Below are 24,728 nucleotides of genomic sequence, written 5' to 3'. Positions count from 1 at the left end.
GATTTTTTCCACCAAGCTGTAAGACACAACCAGAGGAGTTACAGGGTTGGTTAACCTGGGCTGGTGGAAGGTGTTCCTGTCCATGGCAGGAGCTTGGAACAAGATGAGCTTTAAGATCCCTTCAACCCAAACCATTCTGTGAGTCAGCTGGCTGCTTTATTCTGTGTCTTGCATATGTGTATCTACCAGGAATTACATGGTGTGTTTACACAGCCATTTTTAATTTGCAGAAAATATGCCATTTCAACTATTTCTGGTTGTTAAATCTGTAAGGTAGATGATCCAAAGCAATGTAGGAGGAATTATAACTAAGAATTTAAAGCATTTTTCTGATTAAACATGCTTTACTTGCCGTGCTCCTCTGTGTTTTTCTTCTTTCCTTTCTCCTTAGCAGCTCTTGATTAATTTTCCCCCTTGAGTCCACTATCTTTATGTTAATTAATACACTCAGACTCTTCATTCCCTCTTGTATTTCATCTGCCATTTATTACTGTTTGTCTTTCAGTACTCTTTTCAGGGCCTGCTGCTTTATTACTTATGCAAAGTTTGGGGTTTCTAGTATTAATAAGTTTATACAGGTGAATCTTTTTTATATTTTGCTCTCAAATACTCCTTAGTGAATCTTAGACTGTTGAGAAACATATTGTATGTTGAGCTTTCCTAGTTTTCTGCTCCTATTTCCACATTCCCATTTATATTTGTCCTGTCAACACTTGCTGTGATCTGTGTGTGTTCCAGCAGTTTAACTTTTCTCAATTCTGAGGTGACAGTTCCCTCTTGCATTGTATTTTTAGAAGCATATCCAGACTTTTATGGATTTTGGCTCTAATATATGCTCTCTCATCCTCATACCCGTGCCAAAACATGTTGAGCAACTATTCATTGTGTTGTTTTAACTTCATTTTTGATATGATGCTTCCTCTTATTTTTCTACAGTAGCCAAGTTCCAATCAAAAATTTAAAAGTTGAAGTTTTCCTTAAGGTCATTTTATCAACAGGGTTTCTTCTAGTTATCTTTGTAAATCCCTTTTAAGTAAAGATCCTGTCTCTGCTCTGGAAATGGCCAGTCCAGGAACAGAGTCATTGATATCAAAATCTTTTGAGGCAGTAGATAGAAAAATCTGCGCCACTCCTAGAGGGGAGGTTTTTCAGATAACATGGGACATGTTCAAACATTGCTGTTACTGGTTTCCTACTCCTCCTCAAATTGCTTAAAGACTAAGCTTAGAGTACCCAGACTTCTTAAAGTTCATGGAATGGAAACTTGAAGCCCTTGATTTTTTTCTGATAGACACATATTTGCAATAAGGAAAAAGCAGGAATGGAGCCTGGGCCTTCTTCCTTATGTTCTCTGCTAAGGAAGGGCCTTTTCCTACTTTGCCCTTTGTTCTTATGTTTAGGGATTTACATACCCAAAGAATGGTGTCACATTCAGAGTACCTGGAGTTACAGTTGTTTATGTGCTGCTCTCTTGCACATTCATCCATGAGACTGCTGGGGGGATACCTGGAGAATGGGGAATATGCAGTTAGGGACCATCTTGGAGGTAGTTTAAATTGTTCCAGACTCCTACAGGAACCTCGGGAATAAAAGCAAAAACAATTTGCAGCATCCTTATCAACCCTCTTGTAAGAACCCTGCCTTCCCACACTTCATCCTGGATTCATTGGCTACAGCAGAGCTGCACACTCAGAAGGACAACAATGTCACCTCCTCAGCTCCTGTTCCCTCCCCAGGTCTTTCTGGTGTCTGTGCTAATGAAGCCGCACACAACAGCTGACAGCCTTGGGAGATGGGTGACTCACCAAAGCTGACACACACAGAGACTAAGTCAAGGTTACACACAGCATCTGAAGCTTAGCACTTCTTAATTTCTGCTTTAATTTCTAAGCACAAAGATAAGGGGTTTTTTGCATGTGATTTCTCAAATTCTTTGTGTTTCCTTACAGAAAAAAGCTCTATACATGTGTTCAGATAGTCAGAAGGTAAAAAGGGGCTTTGGGATGGGCTAACAGCTAAGAGGAAATGGGTTGTTGTCCTAGAAAACAGGAAGGAATAATTACATGAAAAAGGAGAATTCCTCTCATCTTGCATAATTTTAAATGAGGGGAGAGAAAGATAAAGGCATTGCTTTGTGCCAGCTCAGCTAATTTTTTCATTGTCTTTTCACAGGTCATTGGCAGTAAATGCTATGGTCTTTAATATACTCTAAATAAGTAATTTCATGAGAAGCAGAAGTAATGAAGAGGGATTTCTCATGTATCTGTGTTCAACTTTCCTGAATTATATGAAATCAGGTGAATGTGCTCATGAAGTGCAGGGTAAGCTGTAGGAGAGACAATATTCTGGATGCTCTGTAACTCCAGAAAAGATTGGGACACACACTGCTGGGCAAGAGGTGGTTGTGCTGCAGGTGAAGCTGTTCTTGAAGAAGCAGCAGCATTCCCAGTGTGTGTCCCTGTCTGTCTCCAGCTCAGTGAGAGGCTGAGATTAACAAAGATTGGGGTCATGGTTCACACTATTCCCCAATAACCTCACTGGCTTCCATTCAGTGACCTGCTTTTGTAAAATTCATTGGGAGACTGTATTTCCAAGACCAGCCAAATTTGGTTAAAAAAAAAGATTACAATTTATTTAGCAGCACAGTTACAGACAGAAGTGCACCACAGTCTCATTTCCTTCTTTCAGGTTAACAAAAAAACCCCATAGAAATGTTGTGGGTAGAAGGTGGCTTTCACTTAAAGAGAGAAATTAAATGTTTTACATAAAAGTTGTTTCCGTGATGTTTCTGTGTCTCCAGTCTCACTTTTTGGAGGATACCAGCTTTCCTCAAATTGACAGATAAAGTTCTTCACCTTTCTGCAGCAGCTCTATAGTGCTTGCAAAGCCTCTGTTTTACTGTTGTTTAATGTGTTAGCTTTTCTGCATCACTTAAAGGATGTAGGAAGATCCCAGTCAGCCCTGGTCTTGTGGCTCTCTGGATGGTGCTGTTGAACACTGAAAAGTAAGGATTGGCTCTGGGAAACCTGGAACTCAGCAGTCCCTTTGGTGTGCCATTGCTAATAAGGTTTGGCACTGTATAGATCCCAAATGCAGACACCCCGTAGTCCTGATCCTTCCCTTCCACGTGCTGGAGCAGCAGACAGTTACAGGAAAATGCAGGGGCTCTGAACTGAGGGTATTTCTTCAGACCTGTGCCTGGGAAGCTCTTATGCAAGTAACAGCAGCTTCCTGATGAAAATGAAGAAAGGGCAGTTCTCACAAGGGACAGGAGGCAGCTGAGCAAAGAGCAGAGTATGGTGGTCCAGCAGCAGCTGCAGGGGACTCGTGTATGGCTTGCTGCGCTTGGTCAGGTGTGGCACAAAAGGTCTGGCCTCTTGTTTCTCTCTTTTTTCCCCCTCTTAGTTTTCTTATTAGATACCATGTTTTGTGGACTCTAGAGCCTGTCACATCAATTGAAAATCTCTAGATAATTACTTCTCTTTTTATATTTTTTTAGGACTTGCCTTTCATCTTCCCACTTTACTACTTCTGAGAAATACTGATAAATACAGGTAGAAATAAGAGTAACAGATGGGTGAGGAAAGGATCAAAACCCCATCAGGGAAAGCAGAAAGATTGAGGGAAAGAGGATAGACCATGGCTATCTAATCCTCCAATGATTGTCTTTTGCCTCCTGACTTTCTGGAAAGTGGAGGTACCATATTTATGGCATTTTGTTTTATGAGCTGGAGAGATGTTGACGCTGAGTAACAAGAGGTTTGTTTCTCTGATAAAGAAAATACCTTTTCGCAAAAACATATGAAGGCATGTTGCAATGCTGTGACAGCATGTGCGTGGGTTACTGCTGTGAGCTCTGGGAACCTGCAGATGGGACAGGCACATCCACAGAAAGTGGAAGGAAGGGTGGACACTGAAGTAAATATCCTTGGTTTCTGTGAAAGTGAGCTTGAAGTTCTTTGAAGCATGAAATGTGGGTAAGTGTGATGTGGTTGAGAGAGTCAGCCTGGATTTCCAGGAGGCCTTCTGGGGAGGAGAAACTGGGCAGCAGCATTGCTCAGCTTTAAAAAGGCTGAAGTAAGATCTTGCTGCTTCCTTCAATCATTGAAGGACTAGAGAGAAGGGGACTGCAGACTCTTCACACAGTTCTGTTGCCAGTAACAGACACAAGTTGAAATGTGGGGAATTCTAATTTGACAGAATGGAAAACATTTCTGCCATGAGGTGGTCAGGCACCGGGGACAGAAGGGCTCCCTTTGTGCGTGAACCCAGTGTGGGTTCACTGTCCTAGGACAGACTCACCTGATCTAGCTGGGATCTCTGCTTTGGGAAGGGTTTGGACTAGTGACAGTCAGGAATCCTGCTACCTGAAATTATTCTACAATTCTAGACTTCTAAGAAGGTAAGAAGTTGTGAGTTTGCCTTTCTGTGGACAGCATTTAGTAAAAATCATACACAATAGAACAGGGATAAATAATACTGTGTTAAAATAGTAATTAGACGCTGCTTTTAAAATTGGTAATTAACCTTTTAGCTCTCCAGAAGAAAGCATAATAAAGAATCTACAGTATATGAAGCCTATTCCAGTGTGGTGGAACAGAAATCCTTTATTTTTACTTCAAGAAATACTTAGGGTTTTAAAAACTGCTCTGGGGTTTATTGTAGAAAGTACAGAAGTGGTAGAAAGCAATTGCTCTCCCTTGAAATGAGTTTATCAGACAGATTAGATGTTTTCAAGGCCATTGTTATTACATTATCCCACACCTGAGCTTGTGTTATAACAAGAGACACCTGGTTCCAAGTCTCAGCTCACTCAGCAGGTACTTATGGCCAGTGGAAAACTCCCCCAAGAGCCCAGGACTGGGGTTGTGCCCTAGGGACAGGCACTGGTAGGATGCCTGTTGTTAGCAATGGCAGTACTGTTTTCTCTCCATTGGTGGCTACAAAAATGCTTACACAGCAGGAGTGTGCTCATGTTTGGGTTGTCAGGCTCTTGTCCTGTCCCACTGAGAAGTGTCTTTGCCCCCTCAGATCAGGTGTTTGTGCACACAGGTTCCTCTGTGAGGAGGGAAGAACTTGTGCTCACACTGGGCTCCTCGTTTTAGAGGGAAGCTTTGGTGGGGGCCTGTTCACAAGGTAGGTGAGGGGGGGAGAGCAAATGTGAGAACAGCCTGTGATAAAGGCACTCAGAAAGGGGAGATAGACCTAAATGGACTTCGTGCAAATATTTACATTGTTGTCTCTTACACTTAACTTGGAGCTCAGCCTCCACACTACCTATGTTTATATTGCTGGATTTGAGTCACTTCTAACAGCAGGCAGCCAAAGGCTGCTTCCACACATGCACTGATAAGTTGTAGTTACTCACATTCTGCTCCTGGAGCCTGCTGTCATTGGGAATAATCTGAAAATACAACCTCTGTGCTTGGCAGTGCTCTGAGAGGCAAAGTTAAGAATTAGAAATAAAGGGCAAATTTATTTGTAGATATATTAGACACAAAAAAATCTCTCTCAAGCTTACATTGCACCTGTACCTTGAAGATTGAGTGTAGTTATGACCATCCCACTTCCTAAAGGATATATAAATTTAGAGAGAAAAACAAAAGAATGGCAAATAGAAGAATAGGTTTTCATGCATTGCAAAAAGATCCTGGTTAATCAAATAATATGATCAAGCTGCAGTTTTAGAAATAAAGGGGCTAAACTGCAGGCTGCTCTGATGCAGAGTTCTGTGGAGATGGAAATTACAAATGAGTTAAGAGACGGTGGATCCACTATCAGCTGTTAAATAATCACAGTGTGCCTTAACACTCTAGAGCTCAGGAGAACTCTGAACTACCGCCATATGTGAGATTTGTGTGATGCTGACTTGTGCTTGCATTCTGCCTAACACCCTGTACTGTCTGCTGAGTACAGGAATCCCGAGGTTAATTTGTTTCATCACATCTACCAGGAAGGTTCTTAACAAGCATCTGCTTACAGCACATGTACAGGAAGCTCAGGAGAGCAGTGCTCACAGAAATGAACCTTGGAACCAGCCCTGGGGGAACAGGTGGGAAGTTTCAACAGAGCATTTCTTGGATGTGTGCTTTTACCTCTCTCCTCAAGTGTGAGTGTCCTCTGTGGCCACAGACTCCTCCTTCAGCCAGGGTCACCTGGGGCAGTGCAGGGCAGGACGTGGCTGTGGGGCCACTGCAGAGCTGAGGCTTCCAAGAGCAAAAGCTGTAAGACATTGCCAGGAGCAAACTGCTGCCTTTGGAGCAACAAAGGCTCCTCAGCTCTTCACTCATGCTCATGTCACTGACTGCTGTTCAAAGTCACCTTACAAAGAGGCTGGTGCTGTATGAGAATTGCGACTTTAAGTCATCAAAGCATGAAAAGATCTCTCTTATGAAATAATTCAGTAAAAATACTAGTTAGCAAGTTTAGTGTCTTTGGTTAGTAATTATGTGGTTTCATGTAAATCATTTCTGTGAAGATGCAAAGCAGCTTACACTTGGCAAGTGCAAATGCTATAGAGCATTTCAAACCAGCCTTATCAGCCTTAAACCCAGAGCTTTAAGGGAGTTTCCTTTTTCAAAATTGTAGGATTTAAGCACATGAAGTGTACTGCTTCTGATGCACTACATTATGTAGGCCTACTTTTTTTTCTACTAGCAGTCTGGGGACTGAGCATGCTTTCTTGCTGAAGAACATTTTACCAGTTTCTGCCTGTGACATCCTTTGGCAGTGTTGGCTGGCAGCTATCAGTCTAACTGTTCTAAATAATTGTGTCACCAGCAAACTATCTGCTCCATTATTATGCTTTCTTTCAAAGCATTTATATCTGCTATGGAACATATTTTATCAACATCTTCACATGGAAAGATCTGGTGGTAGGTTCATTCTGTTCTGAAAACTGATCTTTTTTTGCTGTATCTGTTTTCCTGGTTTCAATCTGAAAACTTTTCTTGCATATGATTATTGCACATCATCTCATTTAAGAAAATGAGAGAGATCATTGTAGGATTTTGAAAATGTCTGTGTTACATAAATGTATGACTTTTAGCTGGTTATTAATGCCTCATGGAGCTCCAGGGGGGTTGTGAAGCATTACTTGACAGGAATAACATAAACCCTTGAACAGACACACCAGATCTGTAGTACAACACATCCCAGTCTGACACAGCAGTCACATTTAATGGTGTATAGTTCTTTGGGTCACTCCTGAATTCTTAATTTTTTCCCTTTTTTATTCTTCTGACATTCAACATAGTTTAAGCAAGTAACAAATTCTCACACATAATTGCAGTTTCAGAATTTCATAGGATCTGTTTCCTTTAGAGATGAGGTTTCTGTCTCTTTATACTGTCAGAATATGTACTTTTTTCTTTTCAGCAAGGGGAAATAACTGGATTGTCAGATACATTATTCTCTTCTTTGTAAAAATCTCTGATTATCTTCAATTTCTTTCTTCCTATACTTGTAATGAGGGAATAAGTGCCATCACTGTTATCCTCTGGATCAAGTAACATTTTGAATTTTAAGAGAGATTAGCAGTTCAAATCATATGAAATGCTAGTTATGTATATAAAGTTATCAACTCCTTAATCTCATTCAGAACTTTGAACTTCTAAGTGTAATACAGAATTCTACTTAAAGTGGAACAACTGTCATTGAATTTGAGTATCAGAAATAGCAAAGATTTGATATTAAATTCCACTGTATTTTACAGTGACCCCTATGTTTGTAAAAAAAAATAATTAATAAATCCTCCCAGATTTACTGAGAACATTTAATGATGCTCCTTATAGATATTGACTGTATTAACATTACTGATTGTTGTAAGCACAGACTCATGGAATTGTTTAGTGTGGAAAACATGCTGACACTACATAGTTCAGCTCTTCAGCCCTTTTCATGGCTGTACTGTGTATAAGGCCTTCACATTGCAAAGAGATTCCACAGAACACATTCAAACATATTTTTGGTTTTGTTGTAGGAGGATAGACTTAGGTGAACGATTAGGATTCTTTTTAACCGTTATCTATGATTCTCTGTTTGATAAGGTCTTAATTGCACAAGACTGTACTTACTTTTCCACTGGGATTCTTGCTGATTCATTCAGTAAAAGTTCACTGGCAAGAGCTGCTCTAAGGATGAATTGGCTGTGTGCCTTATAGGAAGCCTCTGTCTTTTGAATATTACTTCACTGGCAGCAGAAGTTGGGCAGTGTAGAGTCCATGCAGGAGGAAGAATTGGGAAATAAATCAATAAAAGGGTCTTCTATTCCTACATGTGTGGAAATTCAACCAAATGTTTAGACCAATGTCTTTCTCAAGTCTTGACCTCTGATTTCAGCAAAGAGTTTCAGTTTTTAGGGTCAGAAATCAATAGAAAGTCAGGAGCCCTGGTGGGATTTTGGAGTCTCAGCATCTATTTGGATATGCTTCAACTGCCCCACTACTGCTTCTATTTAAATTAATGATTAACATCTATTGATTCCAATGAGGTAAGAGCTACTTCAGTGTTCTTACGTGATCATGAGCAAGCCACAGAAAATGAACTTTTCTACTGGCCTGAGTAATTTTTGGGTAGATTCAGGCAGCTCTCTTGTGGAAACAGTCAGTGGAAGTGACTCTGCTACAGCAGAGTACCCTGACCAAGGCTGAGCACTGAGAAATTGTGTGCTCCTGATGGTTTGACTTTAGTCTTTATCATCTGTCACATGGCATTTGTCAGTACCACTTCTCAGATGATTGAAAACTGCACTTAAGGACATTATAGAAGTGGATTATTTCTTATGATCTAAATTATAAGTGGGGCTGCAGGTATTGGAGTTGCACATTGAATGATGTCAAGGGAGATAAATACTGCCCATCCAGCAGTTCTACAATCATCATCCATCCTCACAAATGTTTTATTAAACTTGCCCTCTCTTGGCAATTTCAATTAGGTTCTAGTGCTGTGGTCTCCTGTGGTGAGAATAGAGTATAAGAAATGTGTAAAAAGCAGCTTTACCCCCAAAGAGGTGCAGCCAGGCCAATTATCCAAGATCAGAAACAGGCTTGACTCACAGCTGTAACCAATAAGGAAGAACAGTCCTATAAGACAGGGAGAACTGGGACCTAGAGTCAGTTGCTGTCTGGGCTTTGAAGAAGAAGGAGCAGTGTTGAGAAGAACTACCCATGAGAAGTCACCGAGAAGGTATGGGACTCTTGCAATAAGATACAATTTTACATTGAGAACACAACAGTCTCCACTATTGAGTTTGAGCTGATGCAAAAGAGCACATTGTGTTTTTCATGTACTGGGCAAATCTTGTGTCTTCTTCTCAGTACCTCTATAAATCTTTCTCCTGTTTTTCCAGTTGGTGTGTTTGAGAGATCAGTCTAATCAGTTGCCGTGAATTTAAGGTACCACAATTAATCCTCCTTTGGCAGGAGATGGTGGGCTTATTTCATATCCATTCACGTCAGTCTTGAGCTGCAATTTTCCCACTGCTTTTCTTGCAGCTTACTCAGGTGGTCTAAAAGAGAGGGGATGGAATTGTCTGTGTAGTTTTGGTGAATAAAGGTCCTTGTGATGAAAACTGACCATATAGTATAGGCAGTATATAATTAATTACCATCAGCACTTTGCATTTCAGGAGTAAGTGACTGTAAATGGGCTCCTAGAGCTGATGTTTCTCTCATCTGACTTTTCTTTTCCTGTAAAAATCCCAGAGCTGCCATGTGCAGGAGGCATTGGAATGCTGCACTTGGTGTGATGGTGTTCCCTGATTGCCAGCAGTGGTCAGTGCCAGTAGCTCCTGTTTGCAGCAGGAAAGGCAGTCATGGGACCACCCACATCCCAGGGGTAACCGTGTTTAACTCCTGGTAGTGAAAGCTGGTTGTTGCTCATACTTGAGGGCTTTTGCATCCTGTAAAGCTCTTGGAGATCTTTATTGTTGCTTTGCTTTTACGGGGCTTACTAATAAAACAGGTTATTCTTCTCACTCTAAATACATGTTTTCAAGCCATTGAGTCCACGGTGTGTTACATCTCCCAGAAATACTATATCTGGTTTTGTACACAGTTTAGGGTTTCTAAGGTGTATTCATCCAGTTTTGTATAGGCTCTTTAGTCTTCTCTCATTTAAATTGTTTTGTGTTCTGTATAGGTTTTTTTGTTTTCACTCTTAAAGGCCATGTTGGGTGCTGTGATTATTGACAAATTATGTTGATAGCTGTTTTATTTGAAAGTTAAACTGGAATTTGGTCATTAAGGAAATATATGTCAGTGAGAAGACTTTTTAAAACACAATGTATGAGAATAGGTTTTAACTGAGAACTTAGTCCTGAAGTAAAATAGGCTTCTCAATTTTTAATGGGTTAAGACAATTTCAATTTTCCTCATTAAATAGAGAGTGAGAGCTTCATGGCAGAGGTAAAACTCAGCTTAGAAAAGGACTAGTAAGGTAAAGACTTCAGGGATGCATGCCACTCCTCAGTTGTACTTTATAGACAATCTGTTACATATTCACCTGGAAATGGGAAAATTTTGCTTTTCACTAATCATAAAAACTAGGGGTTTGAATAATGTTGACCACTGCAGTGTTGAAATGTTGTGGTGTCACTGTGAAATCTGAGCAAAACCTTCATAGCATACTTAGAGTGTTAAATGAGTTTGCCAGAAAAACAAATGGGGCTATGCTGTGTTTGGGTGGGGGAGAGGTGGTGGAAGGAAAAGCAGTCAGGCCAGAGCCATTGCCTACTGCCAGACAAGCAGAAACACTCCTTGTGCTTTCCATGACTTCTGTAAACTGGGTCCTGAAAAGTGGGGGAAAGACACTGAGACAGGACAGTGGGTGAGTGCTGCTCTCCATTCTGAGCGCTTGCTGATGCTCCCTTGGCAGCCCTTGGAGCTCTTGTCTCCCCTGGCAGCCCTGGGAGATGTCAGGAGTGTCTCATGGTGTGCACACCCCTGCCTCCTGGTCCCAAAGAAGTGCACCACTGTTTGTTGGAAGGTGTTGGAGGATCTCCCCAGCCTCAGCTGTGGCACCTGGGTGTGGGGATCAGTGACACCCTCCGAGTGCGCAGGGAGGGATGGTGCTCTCTGGGTTCTGCTCATGCAAAGTAAGCATGGCTGTGACTGCAGAGAAACTGAGGCTTATAGCAGGTTATTAGAAGAAGCCATAAATAGATAAAATTAAAATCAAGGCTATAAACCAGTAAAATAGCAAAGGTCAGTAGGTTCCTCTTTGACTGAGGGCTATGCTGCCAATGGGAAGAGCAGATACCAGCATGCCGTGAGAGAAAGGGCATTCCTGCAGCAGAGGGGTTTTGCAATAGTACCTGTCCACTGCTCTGAGACATACTGGGAAAGTGCTTCATTTAGCCAAAACAAAACTTTCAGGATTGAGGGAAAGATTAAAATTTATCTGCATGTACAGATGATTTCCAAGCGGAGGAAATATATTTTCAACTGTCACATGGTGGTATTCTCTTGGGTTCCTGGTTTTATGTTGATATATTGCATTAGTAATTGTTTGTTAATGGTATGGAAATTACCATGCACAAATTTAAATTGCCATTGTCAGAACTGAGGTTGACAGTATTACCCAGTACGAAGTAGATAACAAATATTATTTCAGGTAGAAGCAAAGGCAATTCAAGAAATCAATATTTCATTTGCTGTGTAAAACTGTACCCCTACTAACATAGAGAGACTTGGTGCGCTCTAGCTGTGCTTACATGTTTTGAAACGCATATATTTCTAATGCTCTTTTTTAAAGGAATAAAATACCAGAATCAAAACATTTGGGTAATATTTAGTATGTTTAAATTATCTTTTATTTATCCTTTGTAGAGTGACTAATACTGTTAGCTGTTAAGCTGCTTCTATTATGGTCTGAATTTTTGAAGCCGTGCAGTGGCTCATTAATCCAGTTGAACTTTTTGCAACACCTGAGAGACTTACTCTTTGTAACGTTAATGATGTCGGGATGGATTTTGTAGCTCTGCAGTTTACTTAATTTTTCTGAATTCCCACCATCAACAAAAGAAGATTGTGAAGTGATGAAGAAAAGATCATGCAGCAGCAGCAAAAAAAAAAAATAAATCTTTGTTGCCCTGGGTTGTATGGTTAGATATTTAGATAGTATCTATTGGTGGAGGCAATAATATGTCAGAATACTTTATTTATACACTGATTGAATTTTGATCAAGACACAAGAATTTTCATTTATAGCTATTGTGTTGTCCTGTTTTCAATTTTGTTAGCTTTGTTTGATTTACAGTGAAAAATTAATCCTATCAACTCCAGTGTTCAGGTAACAAGGAAGAGTGGAAGATCTTCATTAAGGAATAACAGCAATACAGTTGCTGCTTCTGGTGCTGAGCTGGCTCAGGTCTTGGCTGAGCTCTTTGGAGCCTTTGGGTGTGGAAAACGTGCCTCAGTCAATAAACCATGCTGGTCCTGGGCTGAGCAGTGTGAAAACTCCCAGTGGGTGCATAGAGAACATGGATATCTGTCATCCAGGGCACCTGGCATGGAAAGTGCAGAACCACCAGGAGTGACTGTGAAACGGAAAGATGGTGCTCATTTGATTTTTTGGGACAAAACTGAAAGCCTTGGGCGGCTGCAGACATGACACGAGTCCTCCATGATTATCACTGCTTTATCACTTCTGCTTGGCTGCAAAGAGTGGAAGGATGGAAAATGATACTAATTCCTCATTTGAAAGCACATTACAGGACAGATGAGTCCTCTTTCCCTAGTTCTTCAAGAGACAGCCTTTTTCAAAGCATTCCTGTTATTGTTGCACTCTGCATACTCTTATGTATATCACTGAGCTGTTTGTTTAGCAGCAGAAAAACATTGATATATTTTGATGTAGCAAAACCATGTTTGTTAATTCCTTTTATCCTTTCATTACATTACAGGTACGGTAAGAATTGAAATGTTCAGAAACATGCAAAATGCAGAAATCATAAGGAAAATGACAGAAGAATTTGATGAGGTAGAGTATACAAATAGTTGTTTAAAGCATTAGGAGATATATTACCATATACTTCTGGTTTAAATTAAAAATGCAGTGGGCCAGTGGATAAATAATGTCTCAGTGTGGGAAACTGCGCAAGCAAAGCAGCAACTTCAGCTGTTGGATGCAGAGTAAAAGGGCAGAGAGAGGTTCATCAGAGCAGGCAGAAAGAGGAGCTGGAGAACCCTCATCCCACTGAGAGTGGTGGTGGCATTCTGGGTGCTGAGCTTCAGCTCTTGGGAGTGCCATTGTACAATAAAGAGCTCCAGATTCCTGACACATCAGATTCATGAGACTGGATTACTGCATTCTGCTCTGTTTTCTCTGTGCAAATTAATGTTTTGTACATTTTAAATGGCAATTTAAACCAAATAGGAACTTGACATGAAAATTACCATTTTGGAACAGTGATACAGAAAGAAATACTCTTTCAAAAGATCTGAGCATTTTGTTTGAAACAAGTGAATTACAATTCAGACCGGGTATCTTCTGTCAAAATAAAAGTGTTCCTAATGGTGAATGCTTTTTAGCTTTGAGATTTTTTGAACTATATTTTCTTTGATTTTTGGTGTGTAAAAAGCTGAATGTTCTGAGTGTTCATTTTGTTTAGTGAAGAAAACTAAAGCTGGAATTTCTGTAGGACAGCAGCAGTGTCTCTGACCAGTTCTAAATGAAATGCCAAGGCTGTGATTCAGAAAGTTAAGCAGGAAAACAATAAATACAAAAAATGCTATTTTTCAGGATGTATTTATACACAATTTCCTTCTTTGCCACAGCCTTGAACAACAAAATGTTTCAGTTAGTGCCTGACTGCAGCCATAGGGGTGCTCCTTTTGTTGGGTGATTGTCCCATAGTTCATGAAGGAAGTATTTTTCAAAAAAACCTTTTTAAAAACTGTCAAAGTTTTTTCTCACAGGAGAAAAAAATCTCTTCCTATGAATTTACTTGAAAGCAACATCTCTCAAAGAGTTGCAGTTACTGGTACATGGTCTTTCTTTCTCCATTTCCTAAAACTTTTCAGAACTTCTATAGTTCTAAAAACAAATTTCAGTTCTAGCTTCTGCCTTAACATTTGAATGGATTTGTGAGAGAGTTTGCGGGGCTTAGTACAAAAGCATAAAATTGTTAGTTCTAAGCTGCAACCCAGTGAATATTTTGAAATCTGGAATAAACTGTTGGCACTTCACCTGTACTAGCTCCCCCAGTACTCCAGAAATCCCAAACTTCGCATTGTTCCATGAGTGCTGCAGGAATTAGCTGTCTGCAGGCTTGAATTTTGCATTTATGGCAGGGATTGAAGTATTGATTTTCCTCCTCATAAGTGGAGAAATGCTTGTGCAGGATTTAAACAATGGAAATAACTTTGTTCACAAAGTTCACTTTGGGACAGGGAATTCTATGGATGCCCATTGGCTGCACTGTTTGGCTGCTTGGCTTAGGAGTACAGGTGTTTTGTAGGTGAATTCCCTCATAACTCTTGTGCTAGAGCTGGCAAGTGAACAAAGACTTTGTTTACTTTGAATTTTCTAAGCATTGGGCCATCAAGTATTGTGTCAGTGTCACTAATGTATCCCATTTTTATTGGTATTCAAGAATAAAAGATCCATAAAGTGACTTTATTGTAAGTTTATTCTTCTCATTTCTGCCAGATGAAGCATTCATGGTACAGTCTTCACAGGCTTTTCAAAAGAGTTGTCTGATATGTACTTGTAGGTTAAAAATACACCACACGGAGATGAGTAGTTAACAGAGCACTTCAGATTATCAGGTTCTGTTCCAAAAGATTGCATATACATACAGCTAAAGGAAGCATATGTTAAGCACCAAAGTTCACGTGTAGAGATGCATCAGGTTATTTTTGGTGTGGTTGAAACGGGTGTAATTTGGTTAAATGTGATGGCTAGAGGGTTTTCTGTAGGGGAATGTTGTTTGTGAAGTTCAGGTTCAAGGCTGTTTGATTGCAGCTCCTCTGTGCTGACATTGCTGCCTTTGCATGTTTCAGTCTGCGTGACATGTCCTGAGGAGGAAAGTGTTCCTCACAAAACCACAGAATAAATGTGTACAAATGGATGTAGTTTTGGTACTACTGACTTCTTACACTGGCTGAGAGATTCAGGGTGGAGCATTACTGCCCTCATGTTTTGGATACTCTGGAATTGGCGTGCAAATCAAGTGGTCAGGGAGATTTATATTCAGGCTTTTTCACTGAGGGGGAAAAAGCATTTTCTGATTGTGGGGGGACAGTCTCTCTGTAATGCAATATATATAGTGAAGGTAGTAAGAGGAGACCTGGAGAGGCATTAAATGAACATGCCTAGTCCAATCTTGTAATAATTTTCTGAAGATGAAGTGTATGAATCTGTAGTAAAACTTCCATTACTGCTATCAGAAGGCAAGTTTTACCCCTAGAAAAAGGCTGCGTTTACATGATAAAACAGGGTGGTGCTTGCTTTCTGATAAGGAAACTCTAAGCTTGAGTAAACCATACTTAAGTGTAAGCTTGAGCAAAGCAAAGTTTGTGGGGAGAGGCAGCCAGCTGATTAATCTTTTTCTTCTGTTGCTCTGTAGGACAGTGGCGATTACCCCCTGACCATGCCTGGGCCTCAGTGGAAGAAGTTCCGCTCCAACTTCTGCGAGTTCATCGGGGTGCTGATCCGGCAGTGCCAGTACAGCATCATCTACGACGAGTACATGATGGACACGGTGATCTCGCTGCTCACCGGCCTCTCCGACTCGCAGGTCCGCGCCTTCCGGCACACCAGCACGCTGGCTGGTGAGTGAGCTGCCCGGGGGGCTCTGGCACACAGCTTGCTGCTGCTTATCCCCTGCCAGGAGTACCTGTAATTTGGATTGAGGTGCACCCTGACCAACGTTAAAACTGTGGGAAGCTTCATCAAATCCAAGTACCACATATGGTACAAGTATACTTAAAATACCGCTTCTTTATTTGCAAAGTGCTGAGGCATGTAGGGATTCCTGCCATCCCTAGGGCCTCCAGTGAATCCTGACAATCAGGAGTGGCATTCTTATGTCTTGTATTTTTTATTAATTGTTCCCTTGTTGTATAGAATGTTAGAGTAATTATATATTTTAGAGTATAAATTTATTCTAGAGAACTAGCAGGACAGTTGTATTATGAAAGAGTTTCCATTTACCAGAAAAGACAATCTGTGCCTTAACTCTGGAGAAGCATAAGGTTTGGGATTACTGGGCCATGGCTGTAGGGCTCCCTGTCTTCTGCCTGCAGCCATGCCACCTTCAAGTGCAGCTGCCTCAGCTAAGGCAAGCCCTGGCTGTATCATTAGCTAGAATTGGACTTTCCTTGTGTATTTCATCACACCTATGTGAGCTGTCTCCTCTAAGAGGAATGAATTGCTCTTCACAAGGATCTATTTTTCTCAATTACAAAGCACTACTGGAGAGGCTGGCTTGGGTGGAGATGTCTACAGCTGGTCATGTCAGGTGATAACAAATCCATCTTATTGCAAGGTTCATAAATCATACTAGATATTTGAAACTCTTATAGCAGACATTTGTCATAATCTGAATGTTTCTATGCCAGTATTTATTACTATTTAGTCTTTCCACAATCAGCCTCATACACGTTTTTAGTTTCAAGTGTACCAATACCTAGTGTTAAATACAATCAGAATTTATTTAAAATTTCATTTCTTGCTATGAATCAAAGAAAGAGGCAGGTTTCCAATGATATTGAAAAAACTCCAGATTTGAGTGGATTTTGATTTTAAAACTGAAACCCAAACCCTTCAACTCACAGTGACTGAACTCCATTGGAAATGCATTCCCTTGTGTTCTTCACCATACTTAGCAATGGGATGGTAAAACCATGAATTATGCAAGCTTAAGCTTACAGGTTTGGAGTTTCCTCTCCAAATTCAGTATTCCAGGGTGAGCTCTGATTGAGCCTGGATAACCTGCTGGAAATCCGTGTCTGTTATTTAAACTATTCCCTTGCCATCTGATGCTCTCTGCAGTTCTGGGTGGTTTTGATTTGCTGTTTGCTCAGACTTTGGTTGATTGGGTCATAGGGAAGAGTTTATGGAGTGAGGTTTGCACTCTGGTCCTTGGGATTGATTGGTTCATTCCTGTATGGGGTGGATGTTTGGAAAGATGAGGGGCTTGATTGAAAGACAGGAAACAGAAGCACTTAATTATAACAGTTATTTCCCAAGACTTGTGCTCTGTAGAATAAAGGGTTTCCACTGTTTGGAATGGATTCTGTAGCTAGAAGCTCACAGCAAGAGTAAGCTGATGCTAAAGGTGAGGTTCATCACAACTGACTGCAGTATTTCAGCCACTTCTTGCATTAATGACACATTTATCTAACATTGCATCACGGATGGGAGCTGCCAAAGATCTCAGCATTTACCAGTGACAGTACATGCCATTTATTTACTTATTTGCTTGTTGTAACAAGCTTGAGGCTTTGCTTTGATTCTACAAATTTCCTTCAAGCTCTTTTCAGCACATTTGTGTTACAGTCCCAAGGAATGGAGGTCAACGTGATGCTATGGAGCTCTTGATAAAGTTTTTGAAAATCTGCTTGTAGACTGGCATTTCTTCTTAAAGGAGGTGTTTGTAGGTCCTTGTTTTCAGTTTTCCTCTATGCTAGTCAGTTGGAATGAGAGATTATTCACTGTAGGATGAGGTACCTGTAGGTTACCAGTTTTGAGCTATAGCAGTGTAAATCAATCCGAGTAGCCTCACTTGTCCATTTCTGTGGCTGCTTTTCTACCTTGAAGCAATGCTGCATATTTAGAGGAGCATGCAGAGAGGACGTGATAGTTTGTTGCACTATATTGCTGGTTTTTCAATATTGTAAAAGTGTAAACTATGTAACCACACAGAACCTGGGAAATAACCTTATTAATGTTTTTGGTAAAAATAAATTTTAGTACCCAAAAGCAGACATGAACAATATCATGTCCAGCATGTGTGAAAATAAAAATTACATTTTTATATGGCTGTACAGCTGACTTTAGAGCAGTGTCAGACCTGCATTCAGAGGAGCTGGGCTGTGGTCCCTTGTGAACTGAGCCAAACACAGCAGCCATTGGTTAAGGTCACCCTGAGTATGGAGCCATCTCTGCTGGCACTCTCCTGGCTAGAAATGGCTGTAACTCCCCAGCAGCTGCCTTCATGGTGCCCTGATGCTGCAGGTTCGTGTGCTGGCTCCCTGGTGCACTCAGAGCTTGTCTGGAGAAGACAGCAAGGAGCACTGCCTGCAGCTCAGTGTGGGGTATAGACTCTGCTTTCTGACCATGGGCCAATGACCTGGGTATTGCCTGGGTGGAAGTGCTTATCCAAATGGCTGTGCCAGGGTTGAGAGGCTTTTTGCTGTGAGTATGGATCTGCTGAGGAAATATTTTCTGAGCTCTGGCTACGGGTAAAGAGTCATAATCTGTCTTGTCTTGCCCTTTGCAGCTATGAAGCTTATGACTGCTCTTGTGAATGTTGCCTTAAACCTGAGCATTCATCAGGACAATACACAGAGGCAGTATGAAGCTGAGAGAAACAAAATGATTGGCAAAAGAGCTAATGAAAGATTGGAGCTGCTGCTTCAGAAAAGAAAAGAGGCAAGTGAAAAGACTTTTTTTTTTTTTTTTTTTTTTTACTGGTTCATGTGCATTCCCTCCAACAGAAAGCCCAGGGTGGTTTGTGACTCGAGTACCACAATGAGAAAGAGCTTAGTTCTGCAGTGGTCTTCATGTGATCTGGAGCAGACTACTTAAATCCTGTACTGCCACATTCAGTTGAGTTTTTGGTGCTGTTCTGCACGCAAAGGAGAATTCTGTTCTCAAGCTTCTCTGAGTGACCAGGCAGGAAGAGTCTCAAACTGTAAGCAGCCACTGTTCTGGGGATGCAGAAATATTCTGACAAGAGGATCACACGTTCCCTCCCTGCACTGCCCAGTTTTCCCCTTGATCACTGCAGTTATTCCACAGTGTCTCATTACTACTTCTTTTTTAGCTGCTTTCAGGAAACACTGTGGAGTTGAGGCTATAGCACCTGTTCTCAGGGAGAAGGAGCTAGGGAGACGTTAAAGTCGCCTTTAGTAAGTACCAGCCTGGCATTAGGTGAGAAAAACCATTAGAAGGTTGCTGTAATCACTCCTAAATAAAGAATTGTATCACAGAAAACTTCAGTTGTAGAGGTGTACTGAAATTTAAAGATGACTAGTAAAAAATTAATACACATACATCCAAACAAACATAATGTGTAAAGATGCCAAGTAAAACTCATAAGAGAAATTGAAAAATCAAAGTTTGTATTAGATTTAAATTTATGTTTTTTAATATATTAGTTTTGAATTTTCTCCACCACTGTTTTACTCTGTGGCAATTAAGACTGTCTGGGTGATTTGCTTATGTGCATCTTGAATTCCTTTAGGTGTAACTTTGACTGAGAATTGCTTGACTTTGTAGTCTTTGTCTGGGGATAATTACAATTATGTACTTTTATTTTACCCCTATGATCTGTAGCACAACTATATTTGGTTTTCAGAATTCTTGAAAAGCATGCATTAAGATGCAGTGCAAGAACAATCTCTCCTGCCTAAACTGCGAGAGAAACATTTTAAATTAAATATTAAGTTGCATGTGAGTTCTAAAGTATTTTGAAAAGCAAAATAGCTGGAAGATAGTTTATATTCCCCATTTGTTGATTGTTGGTTTGAGTTTGCAGAGAACAAAGGCACTAATTGCACTGATTACCTTGGGCTGGTGGCTCTGTGCCTGGGGACTCCTCTGTGCCCGTTCCCCCAGATGCTCTTTCAGAGCTGCAGGACATCCTCTCTGTGCAGAGCTGTAGCAAGGGTGCCCAGGCAGCACAGGGCTGGGGAGCCTTGGCAGGAGAAGGAGCCTTTCTTATTCCTTACCTTTGGCCCTGTGTGTTCAGGGGCTCTCATCTCACTGCTCATGACAGCTGAGCGAAGCATTGCCTGGGAATAGCTAGATCGGGAATGTCCATGGGGTGAAGCACACCAGGGGTGCCTGGGCAGAAGAGATCTGTTAGGATTAGATTTCTTAATGCTCTGTGGAAGAATTCCTGACATAAACACTGGGAATATACAGTATTGAATACACTAAATTGACAGCGGCCTTCTGTGCTGGTATTGGAACCCTAGATGCTGAGAATTTTAACCTAAAATTTTAACCTAGTATTCCAACATGTTGGCACTTCCTCAGTTGATATTTTGATGAAGTGCCATCCTAACAACCCCTCCTGTGCACATAGACGTGCATGTGTTGGTCTTCATGAGCTGATAGAGGGACAGTTCACCAACTGGGTGTGCCAAATTAATCTGAAGCAGAGGAGATGGAGCACTTCCTGAAGTGTTTCATTCTCAGGCCATCATGTACAGGCCTGGTGGGAGAGTCATGCATGGTGCTCTGTCTTATCAATGAGATTTTCAGCTCAAGTGGATTATTTATGTAGCAATATGCCACAAAGCAGAGAAAGTTGCCTTTTTAGTATCTGCCAGTAGTAATTCAAATTTTGTGCTTGTCATACCTGTCTTTTTGAGCTTCCAAACCTGCTTGCAGAGTCAACAAGAGAATGTTTCCCTCATTTTTTACCTCCGTTTAAGAGGGGGAGCGTTAAATCATTTTTGCATTGGTAAGAGCAGGAATCCCAAGACACAGATGCTCCCTCAAGATACTTGAAGTTAAGCACTCAGATTCAAGTGCATGATTAAAAAAACTTGAAAGTGTAGAAAGCAGATAAGAGTTTCAGAGAAAATTCATTACTGAATTAAAATAAATTTGAGAATTAGATCCATTAAATGTTAGTACACAGAGGTAAAAGCAATCTCACATGGACCTACTGAATCTGATTCTGCTTCCACACCAGCTGTGCCCCAGAACCTGGATACCTGTACCAGATGATAATTTACCATGTTGATGGTGAACTGTAAATTCTGTGCAGAAGAAGAGGGGGGAAGCCATCTGTTCTGTCCCTTCATTTGTGCTGCTCGGGCCTCTACCGTGCTGCTTCACTTTGCACTCAGATGTCAAAGTACACTTTTTTCAGAATCTCAACTTTCTCATGGCTCAGGAAGTCCATCCTCTCCTACCTGTCTTCTATGGTGTGGTTTTGTACCAAGAAATCATTGCCTGTGAGCCTTTCAGAAGGCCTCTTGAGGCTTCTTGGTTCATTCCCATCCTCATTTTGTTGCACAGCCTGTGCTAGGCTGTCTCTACCTCCATGCTGCTGTGGATGTTTCCCTGCCTGTAGCCTGTGGAGTCATCCAGCTGAGGAGTGATTAGGAGCTCACAGTCCCCTTTAGGTTATGAATTCTCAAACAAGCATTTAGTCTGTGCATATTTGGGTTAAGCTGATGCTGCAAATATTGCTTTTCCCAGAGGCCATGTCTAAATATGCTTGGTTCATGTATGCAGAACTGGTGTGTGGACCAAGCTCTTGCCTTGGTACATAATTCCTTTTACTATGAAATTAGTTTATTTGGCAGCCTTTTGACAATTTAGTCAAGAGCCCTCAATGCCTTGGTTTCTCCACATGCAAAATGGAGACAGCACCTCCTTACACTTCAGTGAACTGGGAGGCTTCAGTCCCTGAGTTCTGAAGCTACTTCAGCTCGTACCTGGAAGATGCAGTAGCAATATTTGGCTGGAAAATAGAAGCCCTTAGGGGAAAGTGTTTCAGAGCTCATGCCATGCAGAAGGTCAAACCAGTTGATCACAATTTTGCCTCTGGCTTTAAAACCTTTTATCTGTTAAATATATGTATCTATAATTATACAGGTTTAATTATTTTATGCATATGTGCACTGCACCAGCAAGGCTCTGTTGTGGTTTTCCTGCTGTGAGAGTGTGGGCAAATTTACATTCCCACATTGTGGTGCTGTGCTTGGACTGTAATGAGCACCTTGATGGAAGAACAATGGCTGTTCCAAAAACTGATTGGATAAAATTGGTGTCATCTTATTAACAAAGCTGCATTTAGGTGTAATTAAGTTATACTTAGTTTAGTACAAAATCTGACAGTATGAGAATACTGTAATTAATTCCAACTTGTGTTAACATATTAATTGACACCAGGTAAGCTTCCCATAGTACTTGCAAAACGTGCTCATATTACTCAGGAAGTGAAAAATGCTCTTATTTATGAAAGCATGCTCATAACATCTTTTCATTTGGAACTGGGTTTGGTTTCTTGCAGGCTAAGGCCTGGATGTCAGGTGTGCTCTGGTCCTGGAATCTTCCTGCTTCTGAAACCCAGTTACTGTGGGTGCTGAAGTTCAAGCAACCAACAGTCTTTTACTTAAGACTGAGAATGTCTTCAACTCCTTTCCTTAAATAGAGCATTAATTTTTTCAAAACTAATCTGTAACCAGCTTTGTTTCTGCAGCTGTCATTCATTCAGCTCTGTGTTTCCCTGTGAACATAGCACTGCTGAAATTACTGCACACGCTGTCTCTACTTGTCTCATTCTCAGTAGCAAAAGTTTATGATCACTTCAAAGAACTAATTTGAGAGACTAAAATGGTGTTTTTAGTGAATGGTAATTTTCTTCCATTAAGATATTGCATATATAATGTAAATATTTGTAGGTATATGCACACAATATAGGCATGTACTGGAAAAGCAGAAGTGGTGAATTTACTCAAGTGCTCTTCCAAGGTCTTCTAAGGTTTCCCAGTAGGGAACTGTAGAATACCAAATTATAATAAACAATGATCTTTTATTTATTTTGTGTTTTGTTTTTCACAGCTACAAGAAAACCAAGATGAAATCGAAAATATGATGAACTCTATTTTTAAGGGTATATTTGTTCATAGATACCGGTAAGAAAATGCATGTTCCAGTAGGCTCTGCTAACAAAGTGTGGTCATAAGGAAAGTCAAGAGCAGCTTCTGGGTTAATTTTCTTCTGATGTAATATTCTAGGTGCTGCAGGATCGCTGTCAAAAATACTTGAAGTTATGGGAGAATATACAAATTGTAACCTCTGTTAATTACTCAGTACAGCCATCCACACACCTTTCTTTTAATTCAGTAGACAGCTTTAAAAGGTTGTGGGAGACATGGGCTTTGAATCTTTGCATTTTGAAAAGTTGTCTATGTTGGGAGCACAAAAATGACATATCTTAAGAATAATCAAATAATTAATGTGCATCATAGTGTAGCAGTTGCCCTCCAGCCTGCATTTCCTTTTGTATGTCTTGGGTGTAAACAGCAAATTTGGAACATGGTTTACCAGAGAGCAGTAGTCTTTTAAAATAGATTTAGGGTTGTTGTGCGTCACAAGATGCCTCAGAGCATCTGCATCACCTTGGTGCAACCAGCTCTTTAAATGTTAATTGACTTGCTGAAATCAAAAGATAAAATTCCAGGGTACCAAACTATCCAATTAACCTTTCAGATTTCAGTTCTGCTTTAAAAGTTTATAATTTATGGAATCTTTAAGAAAATGGTAGGAAAAAATGGTCTATGAGAAGAGGGTTAGAAGGTGAAGAGGAACCCATAGTTCAGTTGGACAGAGGGATGACTGTAATTCCGAGAAAAGCACACAGGAAACCAGGAAGGTGCTCATGCTGACAAATGTGTGAGTGTGAGCAGCACAGTGGGGTTGGAGAGTGTCTCCTCAGTACCTGAGCATGGAAAGAAAGTTCTTGGTTTATGGTCAGGAAGCCTTGAGCTACTTGGCAGCAGAAGGATGGGTTTGCAGAGCCAGCAGGGACATGAGTGTGTTAGATCAGTGTAGCACTCGCACCATTTTGGAAGGAGAGCAGCTTTCATGGCATAGGTAAAAAAGCTGAAGAAATTAAATTCTATGATTGTTTCCTTTTTTTATCCCTTCAGAACTTAGTGTATTATATCAAGCAAAACATTGCTTTAAAATATCCCCTTAGTAGTTCATGCTCTTGTGTGGGATTGGAAAAAGACTCAGCCTTTTGGTGGTCTGCATTGTGGTGCTTTTGCTTTTTTTTTTTTAATCCTCTTTTTGTAAAAAAGTTTCTTTTCATGCCTCCTGCCACCACTAGTAAAGACCTGATTTTGCTGATGTTACTGTAAAGAAGGAGAGGCCAAATCAATAAACTCCATCCATGCCCTGGAAAAAGGTGCCCATAGTGGCCCTGTTAGACCTGTGGGGAATTGACTGAAATCAGACAGGCAGTGGCACCACTTGTGCCACTGTTCAGAGGGGTCAGGAGAAACCTGTTCCCAGAGCCACCTGTGTGACCTTTTGGGGAACCCCAAAGAGTCTCTTACAACATACACCAAACTATGAGTAATGGTGCACAACAGAGAGCACAGAGTAACGCTCCTGTACTCACAGCAGGACGAGAAAATAGAGGGGGAAAACGTCTGCATGAAACCCAGCTAATGGATAACAAAGCCCAGGGCAGATAAAATGTAAAGGATTGTCGACTATTATCTGCTTTCATAACTTGTTAATTTCTTCAACCTTCCTTCTCTCAAATAGTTCAAATTATTTATAAACTTCACATGATTTTGCGGGCCTTAGACCATGCACAAGTGGTGGTGATTTTGAAAGAATGTTATTTTAATTATTCACAGAGAATAAGTCCCATCCTTCAATATGATTCAGACTCAGCCACAGTGATTCATGCTTAGTAACCTTTGTAGCTTAAATAACAAGTCCTTGACCTAAGCAAAACTCCCAAAACTGTTTCATTCAGAATGTGTCTTCTGACAAGTGTTGCAGTGAGATTACATCAT

General features: G+C 40.7%; 1 protein-coding gene across 3 annotated transcripts in view; it reads left to right on the top strand.

The window, feature by feature from the left end:
• The window catches only part of STAG1 (stromal antigen 1), a 162,891-nt gene that overhangs the window by 78,468 nt on the left and 59,695 nt on the right, over positions 1 to 24,728 (top strand). For all 3 annotated transcript variants that reach the window (XM_038146399.1, XM_038146400.1, XM_038146401.1), the window contains 4 exons: positions 12,905 to 12,981; positions 15,572 to 15,776; positions 18,449 to 18,600; positions 22,756 to 22,829. In XM_038146399.1, the coding sequence (XP_038002327.1) occupies positions 12,905 to 12,981; positions 15,572 to 15,776; positions 18,449 to 18,600; positions 22,756 to 22,829 (508 nt within the window). The remainder of the gene's footprint in view (positions 1 to 12,904; positions 12,982 to 15,571; positions 15,777 to 18,448; positions 18,601 to 22,755; positions 22,830 to 24,728) is intronic.

Source organism: Motacilla alba, chromosome 9 (assembly GCF_015832195.1).
Source record: "Motacilla alba alba isolate MOTALB_02 chromosome 9, Motacilla_alba_V1.0_pri, whole genome shotgun sequence".
Taxonomy (NCBI): Eukaryota; Metazoa; Chordata; class Aves; order Passeriformes; family Motacillidae; genus Motacilla; species Motacilla alba.
The sequence above is the reverse complement of the archived record's forward strand: the minus strand, read 5'-3'. Positions and strand labels throughout refer to the sequence as shown.